This window comes from Cimex lectularius, unplaced genomic scaffold (assembly GCF_000648675.2).
Source record: "Cimex lectularius strain Harlan isolate CLEC.00 unplaced genomic scaffold, Clec_2.1 scaffold66, whole genome shotgun sequence".
NCBI classification, from domain to species: Eukaryota; Metazoa; Arthropoda; class Insecta; order Hemiptera; family Cimicidae; genus Cimex; species Cimex lectularius.
In genome coordinates this window covers 692,601-715,947 of record NW_019392701.1, presented here as the reverse complement: position 1 = coordinate 715,947, position 23,347 = coordinate 692,601, and the positions used below count along the sequence as shown (strand labels likewise).

At 37.7% G+C, this 23,347-nt stretch overlaps 1 protein-coding gene across 3 annotated transcripts in view; it reads left to right on the top strand.

Annotated features, from left to right (window-relative positions):
* LOC106668889 (paired box protein Pax-6-like) overlaps positions 1-23,347 on the top strand; it is a 211,194-nt gene that overhangs the window by 72,715 nt on the left and 115,132 nt on the right. The window contains exons 1-2 of one of the 3 annotated variants that reach the window (XM_014398043.2): positions 11,343-11,473; positions 18,518-18,649. In XM_014398043.2, coding sequence (XP_014253529.1) covers positions 18,520-18,649 — 130 coding nt within the window. In that variant the 5' untranslated portion in view covers positions 11,343-11,473; positions 18,518-18,519. Of the gene's footprint in view, positions 1-11,342; positions 11,474-18,244; positions 18,269-18,517; positions 18,650-23,347 lie in introns of those variants that run through there. The other 2 variants (XM_024226154.1, XM_024226155.1) reach the window with 2 other exon arrangements.

Here is a 23,347-nt window from a genome sequence, read left to right as displayed (position 1 = left end):
GTTCAGAAATTCCTACTCCTGGAAGAAAAAAAGTCAAGGCCCGAAGGTACACATGAGTCCCTTTAGGGATCTAATAAAAAGCCTTAAACAACGAAGAGTTCAACACAATGGACATAGCACAATATTCTTCAGGGTCATAAAGAGTTCGATTCCTTCTAACTCGTTTGACCGATAAAGGTCGATAAATTGATTCAAAGTTCAAATGAGGACACACATCGGCTCCGTTTGCGGTATACCAAACTGGACATGGATCAAACAATGAATTTAAAATAATTATGTACTCTGTTCAGTAGGAACTCTAAGACAGAAGGGAAAAAATTCATTGAAAGAACATCGCAGAAACGGCAGAACTACTAAACTCAGGACATGTTAGGACTAGGCTGGGTATTACCAATAAAAAACAGTCATCAAGTGCGACTGTTGTATACATCCGTAAGTCCGAAGCAATTTGAAACTGCAATAAGGCCCATTCAGGTATTGGGTAAAACAGTAAAATTACCCTTGTTTGGGTCCCAGGGCATATCGGCCGGGGAGGCAAACAGGAGGTCTAGAAGTTGAAGCCTTTTATGGCATACCAGCCAAAAACACAGATCCTTCAGAAAATGGATTGAATAAGTGTTCAATGAGAATGTATTTCAGGACACAGGCATGCGTTCATCAAAGGATCTAGGACGATACAATGGTTAAAAAAACTGGTAAAAAAAGGAGGGAAAATTCGAAAAGTGGGGTTGAGATGGGAAGTTGGTGTCCGAGTGGCTAGAGGTCACGATAGCTCAAGTGGTAGAACAGCGGCGTTTTTCGCCGAAGATCGTGGGTTCGAATCCCGCTCGTGCCTTTGACTTTTTTATCTCAACTAAAAACCTTAATTAATTGTAGTAAAAAAAAACAATTCTGGACACTGCAAACCATAGAGGAGCAGAAAAAAAACCTCTGCAGATATTTCCAGGACGAGGAAAAACAGCGGAATATGTGCTCTGACAGTGGGAAGGCCCATTAAGAAATTCCAACTCCTGGAAAAGAAAACAGCCAAGGCCTAAAGGTACCCGGTAGACTTAACAAAGCTTAGGGATCGGATAAAAAGTTTAACGAAGAGCTCTGTTAAACAATAATGGGCATTGCACAATATTCATCAAGGTCATAAAGAGGTCGGCTCCTTCTAACCATATACCAAATGTGTTTGGTAGCTCCACAAATCATACACGTGCCCACTCTTGAGTAAATGACTCTGCCCTCTGCTAACTTTTGCAGATTAAGCTGAAATACTACGCGCACTAGCCAGTTTCTTTTGTCTCGATATATCACGAAAAGTAACGAAAGAGTGAAATCGAGTAACAAGCTATATATCTGGGATATCGACTAAAGGACAGTGATGTTAGTAGCTTGCGAAAAGAACTTTCGTTTCTCTTAAGAATATCTGTTCGTCTCTTTTTCCTATAAAATCGGCCGAAGGAAAGAGGAAGTTAATTGAAACAACTCCTTGTATTAAAATCTTATATTAAATAAATTATATTATCTCATGATCCTTCCACCGGTCTGTTAGATCCGCATGACCCTTAATCTCGAACCTTTTAAGAAAGGAGAAATTAAAGAAGAAATTCCGGCAAAATAGCCGTGATTTAGCGGCAAACAGGACGTGTAGGAGGATAAAAGCGAAGTCATTTGGCTCCTTTGAACGTCAATGGCAGATCGGTCAATTGATCGTGTCACCTCGTAGTCGCTCCCCTATATCCACATACACTCTCTGGGCCCTCTTCCTTATTCTCGGTCAACCCACATGGGACGGACGGAACTAATGAACCTCGTCCTCCCAATGCTACGGACATCACCCTCCTCAAAACCACAGGCCCGTTTCCGATCTTATTTATCGCTCCGGCCTGTCTCTTTGACGCCAATTATTTAAGAAGACACCAAAATTACTCGTTTGTTGTCAAATATATCAAACTGAACGAGAAATTTATAAATTTTTAAATAAATAAATTTAAAAAACAATCCACACTCCACGGGCTGTAATTGGTGCCAATTGGCCGATTCCACGTGGAAAGATTAAATCGCCAGTTGACCAACAGCCCATCGGAATTTATTTATTTGCCTATTGTTTGGCGTAGGAGGGAGTTCATCAATCTCATTTCACCCCCTTCTCCGCAAGGGTGATTTCACTAATCTCTTAGTCACCAGAGGGCAACTAGGGGTTTTTCACCCTTCTTGCCCTCATCGCCATAAATACAGCAAACAACTGCTCATAAAGAGACCTCTTCGTCAAAACTGTCTCAATCAATTTTCGGTTTCGCCTATTTAAAAACAAACTAGCAGTTGTTAAATATTCAAAAGCAGAAAGCTATTTACAATCTTTTAATTGGGGCTGTGAACCATCTATTCCGACGTAACGGGTTGTTTCACGTCAGATTTTTATCATTTTATAAATTACATAAATTAGCATAGACTAAAAGACTAAAAATAAGACAGAAACCCAGTTAAGCCCTACTGTATAACTGAAATCCCTTTACAGACAATAGATTGATTTTCAACTAATTTCTTATTGCTAAGATAGAGGTTGAGTAACCATTTTCCCATTCGTAGCTCTTTTGAAGTCATGATTGATTCGATTTTCCTCTAGGATTCCTCGAATGTCTTGCCGCCTGTGAGACCGGATACTTCTGCTCTGGATCTAATCAAAAACCTATCAGAGCTTAGCTGTTGCCAGGCGAGTGTGTAATCATCGCCGGGCAAACTTGTATTGTGTTCGATAACGGGCACGTTTGTTTTCAACTTTAACTAACTAAATTAGTTCAAGCAAATCCAATATGGAGTTGAATGTATTGCAGAAATTCAAAGGTCACTTGAGAGGATTACACCCAACACAAATACATGTTTGGTATATTTCATCCGAACTTTTTGCACATGTTATGTATCGAGTTATTGATTTAAACTAAATTTCACTGTATTATTGATTTTGAACCGGTCAATTGATCCACCTGTTGTCATTTGGCTGTTACTGATCATGTTGGTCTGCCTGTCCTCTATGTGTCTGTCGGTCAGGTGCGTTTCTTTCATCTTCACTGTTGGCTCAGCTTTATTCACCAAAGACCCGACACCTTCACCACTTGAAAAAAAAAGAAACTTGACTTCACAAAATTCGCCCGGACCCAAAACTGAAGATGTGGACTCTTTTCTCAACTTCTCTCATTTTTTCCTTGTGGCTCTCGATATACTGAGAAGGACGGAAGGATCTTTTGATACCACATCTGCCCCTGGGACATTTCGGTTAACCATTGTAACGGCGCTTCTGTGTCTTCTCTTCCTTGAGAGCCAGTGGGAGAAGTGAAACCAGATAGACCCAAAGGTGTGAATTTTTAAAACTGCGTCGATTCGTCCGCCAAACAAAAGAAAATGCAATCTAAGTGTATCTTTCACTCTCGTCTCATTTGAGAAGTTATGAACATGTAATTTGGTCGTTTTGGATCATTTTGATCTGCCTATTCTCGATGCTTTGGCCTATCAGGTGCGTTTCGACTACTCGCCAAATTCAGTGTTGTGGCTTTGCAAATTTATGGTTAGGCGAAACGCGTTTGACAGACCATTATGATCGGTATCGACGAAATTACGGTTTACTCTCAGAGTTCTGTTGTCTCCGAGGACTTGTGTAGGACTGATTGTTGGTCGACTAGCTGTCTACTTCTCGTTTTTCGTCATTATTTTCATATTTACCTTAAACAACTGGTTTTATCTAAATCCGAAACCTTGCCGGTTTTAATCGGCTCAGTTTAACAAGAGCCCATTTTTAAAAATATTTTTTTCACTTTTGGTATCATCGATTTGAACCGATCACCGTCGAAGTCATGAAACATATTTACCTCGTTTGTTCAATTCTATTGAATCCGTTTGAAAATGGGCCAGAAAAAAAAGCAAACATAATTCGACCCCCTTGATAGTTTAATGTTAAACCAGGTGAAAAACAAAATTAGAGGCCCGGGCTTTGCGCTTAGTGAAGACTTCATTAGATTACGACCCTTCTTTTACTCAATTGATTTTGGCCAGGCACACAAGTTACAGGTGGTTTGTCCAGTCGGCCATTTACTTTTTGTTAATCGCCTCTTTCGCACGATTTCTCCTCCTTGAAGGACGCCTCAACGATTTTTCGGTCCGTTCGTTATAGAAGCGAGAATTCAAGAGATCGAGGACGACCTGCGCATAATGCATTTATTCACATCACTCCCAAAAGAGAGTCAAGTGCTATTTAACAAATAATAATATTCGTACACTTTTAATTTTTTCAGTTTTTGGTTTTCAAAAAGGAGCTTAAACAAGAATTACCCAAGAATTCAGGGCTGTATCTAGTCAATTTTTGTGTTTAATGAACAAGGCTAAATATTTGTTCTTGGTAAATCAACTATCACATATTTGGTGCTTTTTAGTAAGTTTATTAATAACTACAGAAAGTGGTTGTCATGTTGTTTACGCGGATCTGTCAAAGCCATTTGATTCTGTCAACTACATGAGATATTAAGTTGAATTGTCTTTATTAGGGTAAATGTTTTGAAATGGATTCGTTCTTTCTAACCTATGTGATTTGCCATCTTCCCTGACAGTTAGGGGGCCTTAGCCTCATGTGAGGTAAATGCAAAAAGCGTATGGAATCCCTGGCAGAAGTAATAACCAGACCCATGGGTGTGTCCCAGGGGCATTCGGGGCATAGACGCAATGAGAAAGTGGAAATGTTGACCAATAAAGGAACCAATATGAATTTGCCAGGCCCCCAACACTACTGTGGCCTAGCATCTTGCCATAAAAATGGATCCTTAATGAGTCCAAAACTTGGTGAAAAAATATCTAAATCAGGCATGAGGCACGCGAAGAGATTCATAGAAGTGCCACCCACAAAACCTAAAGAAAATACTGGAAGGCAACCGCGACAGAGCCAGGACTCGTGACCGCAGTGCCGCCTAAGGAGCCACATGCACCAGGCAGAAGTACAGACAGAAGAAACGCTGTGCAGTTACTGCCGAGAAGAAGAGGAACGCGTTTTATGTTTTTATGAGGGGTCTATGTAGGTGTAGCTTTTTGGAACTAGGAAAGGAAAAGCCACAAGCACGATCCAAGGAGCCGCTGGCACGATCCAAGAATCAAGTGAGTTAAAAAATTAAAGGAGCAGAATAGATATAGTCAGGTCGAGGTGCAGAAAACCGTGTGGCCGGCTCTTTTATTCTTATCCCTACCTATGCGACAGAAAAATGAGTTTTTTTTGCAATGAATTTTCCTGCGATATAACTCTGTCTTCGGGGGTTCCTCAAGGTTCCCACACCGGCCCAATATTGTTTATACTGTATTTTTACGATCTCTTTGATTCTTTGAGTCTTCCACGGCCTTGCCTTTTGCGGACGATGTTGAAATACGGTCGTTAACTCTATCGATGACTGTCGTGTCCTAAATGAAGATCTGTGTAAATTGTAAACTATGCGATAATCGTTTATTACTAATTGAAAAAGTTCAAGAACTTAATATCTCATACAACCTATAAGTTTATTTTTTAAGGAAATAAACAATAAATCTTAAACATTCTTAGTTTCTTAAAAAGAAATCTATTAAATTTAGTTTAATAACTTAATTTATGTCAAGGTTTTGTAATCTAGTATGATAAGTATTGGGTATCGACTCACCTGTCTGGTCAAAAATTATTTTTAGAGAGCAAGATCGCATTAGTACAAAATATTTTTACATCGTTTATCAGTTAAAATTAAAATTAAATTTGAAAGCTTTAGTGATTTAAGTGTTGAAGAATCTCTTGAAGAAAGGAGAACAGTCTGTTATATTTGGAGCAATCGACCTTCGGCTGGGGGTGGGTTCGAATCCCGCTCGTGACACAAACTTTTTCATTTTACTCTAGGCCTTACATAAAAAGAACAATTAATTGAAAGAAGTAATTTGGTCAATTAGACCACTAAACATAATGGACTTATTCATTTCCTTCGTTCCCTTTCGTCCACAGCGACTTAACACATCTATTGTGGAATTCACGAATAATCTTGATCTCGGTATGGTCAACTGGATGTAAAAAGAAATTCAGTTGTTAACAGACGAGCTTTTGTCCTATTGTAAGGTCATCATTAGAGCAAACCAATCTTAAAGATGTCTACAAATTGGCATAATTAAGTTTTTAATGAAGAATTTCAATTTTCTTTGGAAATATACTCAGTACCAACACTGGCAATGACTGTAACTCTATTCTCCTTCTTGTGACCCTAGAAACTTCACTATCTTTAAGAAGCTAGTGTAGCCCTTTCGACGTGGACGTATCGTTTTGCAGTGACAGGGCATGTTCCGATGTCTGTGCGGTTGCACGATAAAGTCGGCAGGTTTCTACCTAACTTTTTCCATTTATTTAAAGTGGTTGTTAAATTGGCAACGACCAATATAAAGGATCGAATTTTGCCTGTAGTGAGCTAAACTGGTCATTTTTGATTGTGACCGCATGGATCGGTGTCATACAAAAATTTTATTTTTTCCTAATTTCCTCTCTGACTTCTATGAGCTCGAATTTAGTAAACATGCTGTGTAAATCAACAATTTTTATGTTTTATCTAGCATCTCACGTTTCCAGAAGATACGATCCCAGGACAGATCGTATGGTACCCGCCACCTGTTCTCCCTGCCCAATTCAGGGGTCTTCTGTTAATCAAGATAGTATTTGTACGTCGAGGAAAGCCTATAACTTCGATAATTATCGCAACTCAATTCTTGTAAATTAGTCACAAGCTATCTCTGGTGTTTTCTCCCTCAACATAAGGAAGATATTCTACTGTAGCATCAAATTTTAAAAACACTGATCTAATTCAATCTTTTTCGAATGACTATTCAGGTGAATAAATTTTATCAGTTTGTACCCAAACACATAGGTAGGGAGGACAAGGAATAGCCGGACGAGACAACTAAGGCAGGGTTGTTCCGATCTCTCAGGACTTAGCCAACAACGCAATAAAAAACACGATTTGATTAAAAGAGAAGCCTTTGCGCATCAACATCACTGTCCATAGATGGCCCTCGGAGGATCTGAATAGTAGAAGGGTCATCCTCACCGGACTAACGATAGGCCATGCGAAGTTGACATACGGAGGCATACGTTTTGGGCTAAATTCCGCGGGTAGAAAAAGGTTGCTCGTTGTGACCCACTTAATACAAGGGTATCCGTTGCTCCGTATAGAGAGCGGGCAGGAATACCTTCCGATCGAGAATCATGCTTCAACACGGCAGCGAGTATCTGAGTTCCCTGTTCCGATTTTGGGAGGAAACAGGGCTGCTTTATTGTATAAAATACTTATACTTTTGTGTCCCTAGCGAGTGTTGAGAGTATTTATTAGCGTGGATGTGTAGTGTGAGAAGGTCGATGGCGGAATATTGAGTACCCCATCGACCCCAATTAGGCTAGTTAACATTTCTAAAGGGTGATGGAGGAATATCGACTACACCACTACCGTTACTGAGTGTGTAATATGTAAATAGGAAAGAATGTATTTAGGAATGAATGAGAGTGTGAATGGGTTTGGATCTAGGAACTGTATATGTTGGGTACACAATAGTAGAAGGGTGTTGACAGCACTCGGAGTCCATCCTCGGCGGCTGGACGGATAAGACCGACGACTGCCAACACCCGGGGTGACTTCTTTTCAAAAAATGTGCAAGTATTTGTTATAAAATCTGAATATTTTGGATTTATGACGGTTTCCATCTATCTTGGTCCGCTTAGTCTCGCTGTTGAGACGTTTTTCACTTTAGGACCGTTCAACGGTCGAGGCTCAGTGTCCATTTGACCCATTTTTTCAAATGTTTAGGGTTGTTTTAAGAGAAGTTTTTTTGTTTTTAGTTTGCCCCCGCCAATAAAACCGATTTCACATGGCAGGAAACTCCTTTTCGCTTTCTGGCCCACTTTTTTCCTTATGGATTAATGTTTTCAATGGAACGAGTCAAGCGTCTGCCCAATCTCTGGTCTAATCCGGCTAAATACTCCTAAATATCCCCGTTTCAGGTCTGCTGAAACATGTTTTGCACTGTTCATTTCTGTACAAAAAACCGTCAGATTAGATGTGTAAGGTCTTTTTTAAAAATATAGTAGATGAAAGAATGATTAGTTTATAAGGAGAATAATAAAAGAAACTGAGGCTCTTTTTATTTTTCCTATACGAACAGACAATTAGACGATATAAAAAACGTTAATCTCGCTTTTGATAAAGACGCAAGGAAAAAACCCCATATATTTCTAGTAAAATTCTTTTCAAATAATAAACGCTATTTTAAGTTTCGAATTGTAAAAATGGAATAACAAAGAGGACCGAGAATTGTCGAATTTTTCTATACGTCAGAAATGCCTCCTTTAGTCGGTTTCCAAAGGGGGGAAATTACTCTAACTAATAAAACTGAATACTTTTTAAAAAAGGATAGTTCCTACTCACAGTAAGTTGTTTTGCAACGATCCGGATTTCGAGCATTTTAGCTCATCATCAGGTTGAAGGATTTCTACAACCTGATGATGAGCCAAAATGCTCGAAATCCGGATCGTTGCAAAACAACTTACTGTGAGTAGGAACTATCCTTTTTTAAAAAGTATTGAACAGCACACTCACTCCATCATTTATCATTTCTAATCAAACTGAATATTTGGGAAAAATAAAAGAAAAAAACAGAATTTTTTTCATAGTTAAAAATTCATAACCTGAATTTTAAACCTGTCCAAACACAGATCAGGCCTTATTTAGCTAAATTGGGTTAATAATTAAAACGACGTCTTTGTAGTAATTTCTCGACCATTCTCATGGTACTGTTTAATCCACTTTTGGCCTAGAATAATTGGATTCGTCACATTCAGACTTTTTGTCTTTCACCTTCTTCCTTTCTTACCCAATGTTTGGCAGTTTTAAAACATAAAATTCAGAAAAAATGAATTAACAAAATTTACGTAATTAACACATTAAAAAAGCAATTAGAAAAGTAAAAAATCGATGAACTATTGTGAACGACAGTGTATAAAAGAACGAAAAATGTATAAATTAGAAAAAGTTCTTTCATAAGCACTCATCGCTGCATTTTTTTACATTCCTCCGTTAAAGCACATGCTATTGACCGACCCTCCGTCAATTTCACTACATGCTTTTTGGATCCTTTCACTTAATTCAGCCGGCTGTTTGTGGGCTGTAAATTTCCATAAATTTGATTTTTAAGATAACTCCCCAAAAAAATCCAATGGGGTTAAATGAGACATGCTGGCCAAGCAAAGGACCTTAAGTGCCTATCTTTCCATAGGGAAGGGAATCGATGATGCAAAAAATACTTGAATACGTTGGAACACTGGGCCATCTATCGAGCTGAAACCATATCACAGAATTTTGTGTTTTGTAGGGATATTAGTATCATACCATACAATATTTCTACAAAATGGATTTGGGTTGTTAATCTCTTAAAATATTTTTCCATCGTTTTTACTATTTCGTTGGTTAAATAAGTAAGGCATACTTGTCGTATTGTGCAGGTAATTTCCAAGCTGGGGCGGCATACAAAAAGTTTTTTATTACGATTTATTTTGTAAATGAGGATTTTTTTCGGCATAGGATTGAAAATAGGGATTTAATAGCTACTTTACTCCGATTAGCCAAATTTGTGTAAAAAATGTGCTTTGAGAAATATTTGTTCTCTAAAGTTAAACCTAAGCATTTAACACTTTCTCATCAACTCATTTAACAATCATCAAAGATAACAAGACCGCTTCAGTTTTCTCTGTATTGATTTTTAGATTCCATCTTTTGCAAAAACCGTCGATAAATTTTATGATTTTTAATAGCACAGCGGTACGATGTGATGAGCTGCAGAGAACGATGTCGTGGCTCTTTCTTTTTGCATATTATGGGATTTATATAAAGTGAAAAAGTATAGAACCCAAAATTGACCCCTGGGGCACTACAGCTGTAATCGTAAAAGGTCTGGGTTTCATTCAAAGATATTGAGAAGGTTCTTTTTTTCAGGCATGGGTAAATAATATTCATATAATTTGGAAATTTATATTTTAAAAGTCTGTTAATCATGCCACACAGAGTCCAATGACAAATAAAATAAAAATGTCAAATCAAAACTTTACACATACTTAAAAATAAAAGAAAAGGGCGATGTCCTTTTTTTTATATCTTGTTTCGTTTACAAAATAATGGGTTGGTCCATATGAAAAGGGACACCCTATTTATGATTGTTGAAAATAAATAAATAAAATTGACATTTTCGATCGTGTATTAGACGTTTTTCGGTTTTGATTTTTTTTTACTATATGAAGTCGTAGGGATTAGTACTTAAACTAAACTGTCGTCTATTGTGCTAATGGATTTCCTGGAAGATTTCCTTATCAAGTATATCTCAATTGCTGTTTTCCATTCCATAACCTTTGCCTAGCCATACGGGGCACTTGCATAGGACTGACATAATCGATATTGGTCATCTGTTAATATTTTGGTTTTAAAGGTGTTTCCTCTTTCTTCCATTATTTTTGCGAGTAGAGTTTTAGCTCATGCCTGGTTTTAGCTGTCAGCATTGCTGTGTTCTTTAGTTACCGCAATTTCTCTTTTAATGTGGCTGTAGTTTGTGCCACAAAATGGATTTGGGCTTATGAGTTGTGCCTTTTTTAGCAAGTGTATCTGCTGCCCGTATTACCCTTTTAACCCGGGACCTATTTATTCGAAGATTCCAGTTTTTTAAGGTGTTTTGACAGTTCCGGCCAAGATTTGAGGTGATCTCGTTGGCTCGGGAGCTTGTTAGACCTGTCCGGCTTGATAATTCTTGAGCCAGACAGAATTGAATTTGACGGTTAGTTAGAGACAAGGATATAGCGGATGTATCCCGGCGAAAAAAAAAATGTAAACACGGCAGTTTTTAAATCGTTCATGGGAAAGAAAACCATTTAGGAGTCGGTATGAAATTTATCGTGTCGGCGAAAGGGTGGTAGGGGAGCCGGAGAGCGAGACCGGACGGACCCAAGCCGTCCTTTGTCCTTGGCTTTAAACGCGGACGGTTTTTGAATGGGTTTCGTCGGACGGGCGCGGAGGGGTGAGAAAGGGCGGCGAAGAGGGGGCGAAGCACGATCCTCTTCCCTCGCCGATGGAAGACTGGGGGGCGAAGGCGAGCGCGTTCCGCACGAATGGCCATCGTGATCGATGTAAACTGGGAGGCCGATTGGCCCCGAGACGGCACCCGAGCCGACGGATTGGCGGCGAGAGGGCGAAAAGGCGGGACCGGGCGACGCCACGCCTCACGCAGCCACCCCTTCCAGCGACAGCAATGGCATAAACGGCAACAGACTCAGTCTAGTGCTTGTGGGGAGAAGGTAGAACCGCCAGGACACAACAGCATCCTCAACCACGTGGTTCGTTACGCGATATGTGTTCTAGTGTTCAGTGGACCACTTCCTAGCGAATTTTATCAACACTCCTTTATTTCTTTTAAATAAGTAAGTCCAGACATTCATCATATATTAGAGAGAATCGTTTTTCCTCCTTTCCTCCAAAACACTTTTCCCCTTTTTGTTTATCTTTGACTTTCGGCGGGCGATTTCTTCGACTGTCACGACGTCCTTTACCGTATCATCCCCATGGGGTCCCATGCTTCGGCACCGCACTACACTCGACTTCCGCGTACTCAAGAGGGTACCATTGCTTATATACACCTAGTTACAATGCTACCCTCGTATTTTTTTTTTTTTTTTTTTTTTACATCCCGGTTCACTTTTTTCTTTTTACTTTTTATTTCTGATGAGTAAATTTTTGGAGCTGGAATATATCATGGAGTCTCGCTCCTTTCTCGAAAGAGGGAAACATATATTTTGTGCAATAATAGAGCCGAGGGTTATCGTAGCGTGAATTTTAAAATGAATGGGAAAAGGGTATCGGGGGCTATAAATCGGAGTCCGGGCGACCGCGGTAGGAAGGAAGTGGCCGTGTAAACAGGGTTGTACCGCGCCTCCGGCTACCGGATGATCCACCGGGGGGTCGGACCGTTTGTTTTCATCCCGTTCCTTAACGACTTAATCCAAGGGATCGGATAGGCAAATTGGACACCTCCCTCCGTCCACAGACCAGAACCATTTCCACGACCAAATCAGTCATGAAAAGTGGATTCATTTTTTTATAAATTATTTTTTCTCCTTTTTTATCCGATTCGACTTAATACCTTATTAATCCGATTCGATACCGATAAAGAACTTTTATCATGCTACTAACTACTACGACCCCATGGGGAAAAAAAAACTACAATTTGGCTCCACATTATTTCTCTACGTGCGATTTTTCATGGAAAAATATAAATTCACTTTTAAAATACAACAAAAATCTTCCGACGCGATTAAATTATTTATTTACACGTCAAAACCTTTAACGGGTCTATAAAACATTAACGTTTAATAATTTGAATGTAAGGATAAGATTTGTAATCTATTTTACATTTAATTTCTGTTGTGATTAGCCAAGCTTCCAAGTACCATTGTTTTACATTATTCTTGTTTACTTTCATCCAATTTTAAATGATAAAAGACTGATTTTAAATGGATATCCGAACTTTTGCAGGAATAAATTATCGAAAATGTGATTAGCCCTGAAGAAGATTGAATATGTGAACTACAGCGATAATTACTTCTAAAATAGACAAATCCGATCCTTACGTTCTACTGTTCGTAAAAATCATAAAAGTTGGTCGATCGAATCCACATATGACTTTTAAGAGCATTGGTCACGAATAATCTAGACCTTTATGGTATGGATGTTGAACCAAATTCAATTCTTTCTGCCATGCTTTCGACCTATTTTAAGGTCATTATCAGGTCATTTTAAATAAAACTTAATTATGCCAATGTGTAGACATCTTTAAGTTGGTTTTGCTTTGATGATGTCAGCCAAGCTTCCGGCTTACTTTAAGGTCATCATCAGGGAAAAACAATATTAAATATGCCTACACATTGACATAATTACGTTTTATGAAAAAAAAACTTAATTGTGTCAATGTGTAGACACATTTAAGTTTGTTTAGACCGGATGATGACAGCTAAGATTTCTGCCTATTTTAAGATCATCATCAAGGGAAAACAATATTAAATATGTCTACACATTGGCATAATAAAGGCTTTATTAAAAAAAACAACCTTAATTATGTCAATGTGTAGACATATTTAAGTTTGTTTTGACCTGATGATGAAGGCCAAGCTTTCGGCTTATTGTAAGATCATCATCAGGGAAAACAATAACCTTAATTATGTCAATGTGTATATATATTTAAGTTTGCTTTGCACTGACGATGATAACCTAGCTTTCGGCCTATTTTAAGGTCATCAGCAGGGCAGAACAATAGATAGACATAATTAAGTTTTTACAAAAAAAATATCTCGATGTGTTGACACATTTAAGTTTGTTTAGATCGAAAGCTTGGCAGTAACAATTGAATTTGTCTCTTCATCGTTCAGACAGTACCAAGTTCCAGTTTATTCTTGAGTAAAAAAATGGTCGATACATGTAACAGTTTAAACAGAACCATCGGTACTTAACAATAGTTTATTTTTTATTTGATTATTTGTATGAAATTGTAAAATGCCAGCATTCTCTTTTTTTTGGAACTTATTTCTGATTGTATTGCTTATAAATAGTTTTATAATAAAACATAATTTGAATAATAAACAATTTCGCGAAGGTACGTGTTTTTACATTTTGATAGAAAGTTTTTTATAGAACACACTTTATCAATTCACACTTTTCATTTTGTCTATACGCATGTGAAACAGCTTACTAACCTTTTGAAACATTTAAGATGAAACTTTGTCATGCACATAAAAAAAATTCAATTTTTTATAATTATTCATTTTTTTATAGCCATTTCTCTCTCGAAGCCTCCATTTTTTATTTAATTCAGTTTTTATCCATTCAATAGAAAACTTTGACATTAACAGTCTTTCGTTTACAAACAAATATACACACAATTTTTAAAAATTTGTTAATATCCATTTTATACCGGACTTGTCACAGAAGAAAAATAACCCGGTTAAAATTGAACAGTTAAAAATGACACAAGGATATTTTTTACTCGCCCCATAAATTAACATGTATTTAGTCGTGTATTATTCAAATCCAACAAATTCAGTAGTCCCCAAAAATTTTACACAAAACCAATATGACACCACAAGAATCGCACCACACTTTATGCCCTGAAGATGACCGGAATAAAGGTCGAAATTTCAGCAAAAAAATGAAAAAGGTGTTTTACTAACCTTCCTCATGCTTGACCGCTACTCACGACTCCAACAAATTATTAAACAACCGGTCACTTAAAAAAAAAATATCTTTTGCCATTAAGGGTATCAGAAACATCAATTCAGCATTTTTGAACATTGCTGTCGAATTTAGATATAGAGATTAGATCGAGTTGACCATTATTTATGTTAATTATTTAAAAGAAGTTTAATAGATTATAAAAAGGAAAATCAACCGTACAAAAAATACATGAACCATAGCCACAAATCATTTCATTAGTAATTAATGCTGTGTTATAATTTATTGAAATATTTCGTAATAACTGTGAATACTGTACAAGTCGCATAAAAAGTTTGTAAACTGTTTTGAAACAAATTCTTCCTCATTTTCGTCCATTTTAAACCAGTGTAGAAGCCAATTATCTAAGCATTAGGGTTATCGGGCCATAGAAACTCTTGTTAACATGAACGGTTTATTATTGCAGTCATTAGAATTTTTAAAAAGACTTAATTATTCCTCTTGTGTTGTAACATAAGATTAAAAGTGGTAGCCATAGGGCCTTCTGCACCTCGACCTGAGCAGATCTACTGTACTCCTTTCATTTTACAAATCACAGGCTAGGTTCAGGTTGTTAATCAACCTCCATAGTCTTGCCAGCGACCCTTTAGTGTAGGATCATCCTTGCAGTTTTTCCTGTCCTAGTTGCAAGAACCTGCACCTATACAGACCTTCACAGAAACATGAAATGTGTTCTGCGGTCTCCTCTTCTTCTTGGTAGTGCATAGTGTTTCTTCTGTACTCCTATCCGGTGGATGTTCCTTTTAAGGCGGCAGTGGCCTGTCAGGAGTTTAATCAGAATCCTGGTTCTGTTGTTCCTCAAGTAATTCGTAAGTCTTGCGGATGGCCCTTCTATGAATCTCTTCGCCATATGCCTGGGGTTTGTTTCCACATACTCTTAATGGAAAGTTGAACGATTGTATTTTAAAGTTTTCTCACTTGTCAGTCCAACGAGATGTCAGAACTAATTAAAATTCCATGGGCAGTGCCGGGATTCGAACTCAGGACCTCTACCATGGAAAGTACGCGGCGGACGCCCCGATCGGTAGGTCACAGCGGTGGTTATATTTAAGCAATTATAAAATATTGAATGAAATAGACTTATTGCACATAAAAATGTAGCATTTGAGTTGTCAAAGTAATTTTGTTTTTATTGGTAGGAATCGATTTTTAAACCTCAAACTAATCCGTTTAAGCGCTTTTGGTCTTTCAGTCCGATTAAAAATGATTGAAAAAATTACCGCGCCCTAATATACGAAAAGTGGTCTTTGCGTCGATTTTTTTCGAGAAAAAAACCGGTGGAACCATGGTCCAAATTTTGAATATTGCCTATAAACGGATGTTGTCACCGTTGTCATAAAATTTAGTTTCGGTGAGTCTTGTTAAGCCTACGGTATTTGCGTTTTTCTCGAAAAAGCTTCTTATATTTTTTTAACGTTTTGTCAATATAATAACTTTTTTGTACTAAAACGAAAGGTTTATTAAGTTGAAATACCATTTAACGATGGCTTAAAATTGAAATTTTAACATTTTAACTTCAACTGCAATAATTTTTATTTGAAATATACAATCTATAAAACTTATAGGCGAGTATCTGATCCCGTTTTTAATGTTACAATGTTGAATGCTTTTAACTAGTTACATCAAAGAGGGTATATTAAAATATGCAAATGGTTGGTTATCAATATTTAAAAAGAATGTTTCAAAGTTTCATAAAAAAGTTTCAACTGCTTATAATCAAATAATTGACAATTCAGTTCGCTTTTTCACTATTTATTTGTTGTGTACATTTTCCCCTATTAGTGTTACTGTATGTGAATAATTTTTATATGATTTGCTCTCAGATTAGAATTTGTTATGTGAGATGGAACGGCCAACGATGTTCTGAGTCGTGTCCGTCAATCGTTCTCGCTAAGAGTGTAATTAATTGTATTATTTACGGCCGGGAAGCATTTTATTCAGCTCATCTTTATGGATCGGATCAGAGCGAGGGCCCCCTACGCTTTCATTAAGCGTTCAAATCTAATGCTTCGTTGGAATCTGTATGCGTCATACCTTGGCCGGCATTTTCCCCTCTTTTCTGGAACATTTCCACCTTTTTCAACTAGAGACGGAAGAAGAGATTGAAATTTGTTCGCTACAGATCATTTTGGTCTGGCAACACTAGCAATTTTCGGTCTGTCAGTCGCCATCTGATTATTCAGTCCCGTTGTACGGACATGATCAAATCAATGGATTTCCACGTGGAGTTGTTCTATCGCCTCTTTAAGCCTAAAATTAGTTTTGGCTTTTAATATTTAGATATTGCTCTTGTTGACATTTTTGAATACAGTAATTTGGTCGTGTCGATCATTTTAGTCTGACAATTTTCAGTGTTGGGTATGGCCACACAAAAACAAATAGATTTTTACGTGACGTTTGGTGATATTAGGCCTGTAATTGGTTTTCATACAATAATTTATTCTCTTTAGAAAAAATAAAAACAAAAATAAGCTTAACTGACCAACCACAAGAATACAAACTTGATCACTCAAGAATCATCGAAAATGATCGGAAACGACCAAACTGCTCATCACCCTGCATACGCCATTAATTTTCCTTTTTATCTCAATCATTATACCAACCTCTGAACTTGGCGAGAAGCGATCATGCATAATAACCTAAAATCAAATACAAACCTTCTGGTCATATGTGTGGTGATTAGTGACCGATAATCGAGACCAGACCGCATCTCACGATTTCTGAATAACTGCTGGGCATACTTTCATAAGTCACACAGCAATTAAGTTTCCAGTCATGAATTTTGTATGTTTTCAAAACATTTGAATTTTTTTAACTTAAATTAATATTATTTAAAAGATAATCATTAAGGGTTCTGCTTAAGTTAAAATTGGTTAAATAAAACATTTAAAAATAATCATTTTTCGTTGTTCTAAGTCACAGTTGCAGGCACGACGTGAATAGTCCGCAGTTTCGGTACGATTCTGGAAAAAATTGGATGCTTTCCCCCAGTTGAATGGATCCGATAAATTCAAACGATTTCTCGGCTGAGGCTGCCGTAACTTCGCGAGCAGAAAACCTCCGCGCCCTTTCCACCCTCTCTTCTTTCTCACGTTCATTTATCAACGTCACTTACCACTCATTTCACCCTCGGAGGAGACGATTTTTGATGATTCACCGATTTTATTACTCGACAAAGAAAAAGAACGGTATTAAAAAAAAAAGCTCCGCTTATAAACAACGGTCGCTTTCGGATGACAATTTCCCGATTCCGTCGAAAAAGAAGAGAAATATTTTTACTACCCTTGCGGCAAAATATGAGATCTGCCGATAATTATACTTAACCATTTTTTGTACAACTTTTCTCAAGACAACACCAAATTTAACGATTTTGTTTAAGGCTAGCAGAAAACCCTGTGAGATTAGGGCGGGTGCATGTTTTAACTCCAATGTTTCATGCCGTGTATTGGCAACACTGATTTATTTGGCTCTAATCTACAATCTCCATATTGAAATCTTCTCCAACATGGCTATTCACCCCTCCGCTGCATCTTGTATCGATTAGCTAAACATCAATTTTTCATATCCAGTTTATAATTTAACCCTTTCTTGTCCGAGGTTTCTCAAGACAACATCAACTTTAACGATTTTGTTTAAAGTTAGGAGAAAACCCTGTGGTTTTAGGGGGGGGGCAGTGTTTTTTCTTCGATGTTTCATGCCATGTATTGGCAACACTGATTTATTTGGCTCTAATCTAAACTCTCTATCACTATTGCAGGATTTAACCTTTTAACCAAAATACTTGTGTTAGTCTTGCTTTAAGACAGTATTAGGCCATAAAGGGCTAACATAACAAACTTGTCCCTTCCGTTATAAAATTGTATGTTCCCATAAAATAATGTTCTGCGTTGATTCTACGATCTTAGGACAAAGACTGCTAAGTGACTGGCTGATTTGTAAGTACCTAAAGGTCGATGTGTTCGACAGTATTTTGAAAATGACCGCCGATTAGCACTATTTTAAAGATAGTATGGTTAATCGTAAAGAAAAATATCGAGTTTCCTATGCCATCCTAAAATATTCCCCCTTTCTTAGATGCACAAAACGTCCTAAATCGCTTATTTTGGTATATCCAAAGAAAAGAAATTTATGTGTGTCCGGCGGTAGAAGTGTTGGGTGGTAAGAGCAGTGTTGTCTGTCTGCAGGGATGCTGCAAGGACTGTCCAGGCCCGAGCAGGGGCTCATACCTCCTCATCACCAGCCTTTGACTCATCACGGCCTCGGCCACGCGACATCCTGGACGACGTCATCGCCGCCCGACGACCTCCCGCACAAAGGTAAAGAAATTCGTTAAATACTTATTATTAACAAGCTTGAAAGCTAATAATTTACGTCCAAATCACTTTCGCCTGTTTGTCTCTCTATCTCTCTCTGTCCTTTTCTTCGTCGGTCCGATTCCCGAATTAGGATGGTTATGAAGTAGTGTTGGGAACGTAGAGGTCATACAGTCGATTGTTGATAAAACACTTAATCGACACTTCACAAGACAGATACATGAACAAAAGTTATTCCCATCACAGAACAATTTAAAATTCGGCACCCTCATATATTTATTTCATTTTAATATTCAGAATATACGCTAATAATAAAAGTCAATTAACATTTCCTGTATTAGCAATTAGTTGCTTACTTTATATTTCATTATATGTATACTTTGATTAGTGTTAGAAAATCGTACATGGATTGTTGCATGCGAGTAGGCAGGAAGAAAGGTTTATAGGGTAGTAACCCTTTTTCAGACCAAAACTTGCATTTTATGTTATTAAACTACAACATTTTTTGTATAAAATGAAAATGGTTCCGTGAAATTCGAAACTTTAAAAGAGGCTCAAATAATTTTCTGAAAGTTCAACCTGTTTGCCTTGATGAACTCTACGCCTTCACACCGAAGGCTGTCGTCTTTTATATATGATATTTTTCAAAAATTATCTGCCCAACTAAAACACCGTCTATTTACTGAATAGAAGAGTCTGTCTGTTTTTATATCGTAAATTGGTCGGAAAGCCAAAATCGGCAGGAAGTCACAAAACCCAGTAGTTATGTCTTTAGCTTTAAGGGAGTAGCGACCGTTTTTGGGATCCGAATGATAATTTTTAAATTAAACTACAGCCTGTTTTCCATAGAATGGATTTGGTGCCATGAGATGCCAAGCTTTAAAAATGAATCAAATACTTTTTGATAATTACAAATCAATTGTTTTGTGCCTTGATGAATGTATAATTCGCCACTCCTTAAGCTGTTTGAAGACTCTTGTTTTTACATTCTGTGTCAAAAACTACTTTCCAAACTTGCATAAATGTATCAAATGGCAAGAAGAATCGGTGTGTAAGGTTTTTATGTTGTAAATTGGCGATGGGAGTACGCCGAGTTAGATCAGAAAATCCCTTCTCCTGAGAAGTTGGATTTTTCAACTTTTTGGTACACTTTTCTCTAAAACCCTTCGTCATATAGAATGGATTCTTGTTTCATTTTGCGGAGCAATAATGGGTAAATGATCGTTTGTGAGAGTTTTTTAAAAATAAAAATATCCAGGATCGGAGAAATAAATTCTTTTGTTAAAGAAAAGGTGTAAAATAAACAGCTTCACATTTTTGACAAAAATTAACACTTCGTTATTTTTGAAAATCCAGCTTTCGAATTTGCAGTATGTAAAGAAGAATTCAATTAAAAAGTCTGTTATAATAGATCAAATAAAGTTTTGAATAAATAGTACCGAAAAAGGAGCAACTTTTTGGCCTCCCTTTGAACAACTAATACCTTGAAAAACTGCTGATCTATTGTAACCTTAAACTTTTATACTTAAACAGAACGAAGAGACTCTTTTCAAAATGAAATGAATGTCAAAATTAAAATTCGTATAGTATGGATTTAAGTGGTGTAAAAAAATAAAAAAGGGAAACCACCCCTTAAAACGGTATCTTAGCGAGTAAATCTCAAACAGAACAAGTCGGTAAAAATTGAAAAAGAAAAGTAGTGCTTTTTGCAGAATTGTTTTCTCAATCAGGAAAAAGGAAGTTATTAAGCAATCGGACTTCTGAAATTTCCAAAATAGTCGGATGTTGTTGCATTAGTCGATCGACAAGGCGTATAATTTTTTCCCTTAAAATGCTATACTGAAAGTCTCTAGATTGGGGTGGCTCATAAGCCGAAATCCGTTCGTCGTCTGTTGAATCGGGGCCCAACGGCGGTTTTGCTGCACAATCAGTCGCTGTCAGGACATCTGATTCCGTATACACGATAAGCGGCTTACCTAAGGCGAGAAGGGTTGGACACCCTTCGATAAAATCATCATTTCTAGTTCACTAATCAATAAATGACCTGTGTATTTCCAAATACGATTTTCATATTTTCAAATCATCTGTATTCTCAGTTGTTGAAACTTTTCCCATAGACGATTCGGGAATGATTTTTCCAATCAGTCGATCACCCTTTTTGCCGGATTTCCAAGTTGAGAACGGTTTTGTGCCGAGTAATTTCACGCGCTACGGATAATCGCCAGGCGTTTACAGTTATTCAATATGAGAATAAGCCATATTTTCGCCAGATGTTTTTCCTTCCGCAGCACATGCAACACCAAGGTCCTTTATTCAGTTGCATCTTTTTTCTTTATGTTTCAAAAGTTATCGCTATGATTTGTCCAATTTGAAATCTCTAGTTACTTTAAAACGTTAAAGATTGCCTAGAGCTTCTGTCCTTGAGGCTTTTTATCAAATCGTACAGCTTTATTAAGGTCTCCCGTGTAGCCTTCAGGCTTTTTCTTTTCCAGGAGTAGGAATCTCAGTAGAGACATATTCCGCTATTTCTTTCTCTTCTGGAAATATCTGCACAGGCTTTTTCTTCTGGTCCGAGCCTATACGACTCCGTAGTCATCAGTGTGCCGTCAGTAGTCCTACTCCTTACACATCTTAGGTTTAGTATTTGTCCCGCTAGTCTCTGCGGTAGTGTTTAATTAATTTTTCCCCCTCTATCCTGAAGTTTTCATTTTAGAGAGGACTTATTTTTTGGTAATTTGGAATTCCGCAAAAGGGTTCATGGCCGATAGGTATCCTCGTGGTTTCGTTCTTTCTCTAAAAACTGATGATCTACCCCCGAACGAAATATGAAGGCAATAGTAGCCCAAACTTTTAAAGTGTGCTAAAGAAATTGATACATAAAAATCAAGTTTTGAAACAAATTGTTAGATTGGTGAGGCCTATTAGGTGATGAACCTGTAGTTCGGTAGCCATTTTTGTCGCCTACCTGTTTCTCAGTTGTGTATTTTGTTGGACTGATACGACCAAAGTAACAGTGTCGAAACATCAAATAACAATTTTAGTACCAGCATATATCCGATTATGTCGTCTTCTTTGTAATGATATCTTATTGTGATTGATATCACTCTTAATATTATAGGGTTTTTTCTGCTGCTACGAGTCTATATGTGTTCGTAGTTTGCGGTATACGCACTTATACCATTTACGCATTTTCTTATATTACCACATTCGCAAGTCTGTCCTAGAATAGATTCCCATTGAACTGAGCACTTATTCTCTCAATTTTCTTTGGCCATTTGATATGCTGAAAAAGAGTTCAGGACCGATATCCTGACTGAACGGCCCTCGGTTAATTTCTAGACTTAGAGGTTGCGTCTCTGGCCTAGATGCCCTGTGCCCAAACCATTGTTTTACCCAAGGTCTGAAAAGGCTTTAATGCGTGTCCAAATTCGCTAAGGACTTAACGATGTGGTAGTCGCCTTTGATGACTATCCTTTTGTTGATAAAACCCAGCCTTTTGATGCGACTCAGCTTTCCATGGACACAATCTCCGCCGGAAATACAGTGGTAACCATAATTTAGTGGTTTCCGATCATTTCGATCTGTCAAACGCCATCTTCAATGTTGGGTTCTGTGATATGGTAACGAAGAAACTACGGATTTTCACGTGAAGTCATGGCTTGGACAGGCCTGTGTATTATGCCGCCAGCTTCTTCCTGGATGAAGATATGTAGTGGTGGTAGATTCAAGAAGACTTCAAGGGTAGCATTGGGGAGTCCTCCTCATTGCTCCGGAAACGAACAGGCATGCCTGGCCTCATGAAGAATCCTCCCAACGCATTGTTCGCTCTTGACTATGTCTTCGCCCACCGAACTACCGGTAAGTTATCATCATTCGCTGACAGAATCTCTTATTTACGGCAAAACGGGTGTCATGTAATATGCAAGCCACACGTTAACTTGATGTAACGGTGATTAATGGGATTTCATAGCGAGTACGATATGTGATGTACTTTTTTTACCAAAAAGCGAAAATCGAGGAGGAGAACTCATCTCATGTCAGAGAGTGAGAACAACCCAGGCGTTTTGTTATGTTAACTAATGTCAACACAAATGTCTGCTACTTGCTTAAATCTTCCCAACAATTAAAAAATATGTAATGCTAATATTTAATAGATCATCCGATTGGTCATTCATGGATTACATAATACAGAAATAAATGCTGATCAGTGGACTTTCTTTCAACCCCTCCCCTCATTGATTATAAAATTAAAAATTACAAAGCGTCAAAAATGGGTCTTGAACCGTGGGAAAAACGGCTCGTCGAGACGGGGTGTGATATGATTCGGTGGGTAACTCCAAATGAGTTTGAGGACATTTAGCCTGCGCCTGAAGCGTCTGAATACTGAGAGGGTGAAACCGGCGAAACAAAACTCTAGACAACTAATTTACCCGCTCTTTATAAATTAATTAAAACCTCACGCACCGGCGAACAGCTGTTGTAGAACAGGGTCGGGCATTTCGAGCTGCGGTGCCCCCAGAGCCTTCAAGTACCACTTGCTCCGCGGGTATCATCACAACGATGCAAGTACAACCCATTTTATATGTCAACGCTTATAATCCCACCACAAAAGCGTGTACAACAAATGGCAATTAAACTAAATTTACTTTCTTCCGAATAGAAATAAAAAGCTTTACTTAAAACTATACTTTTTAGTTTTCC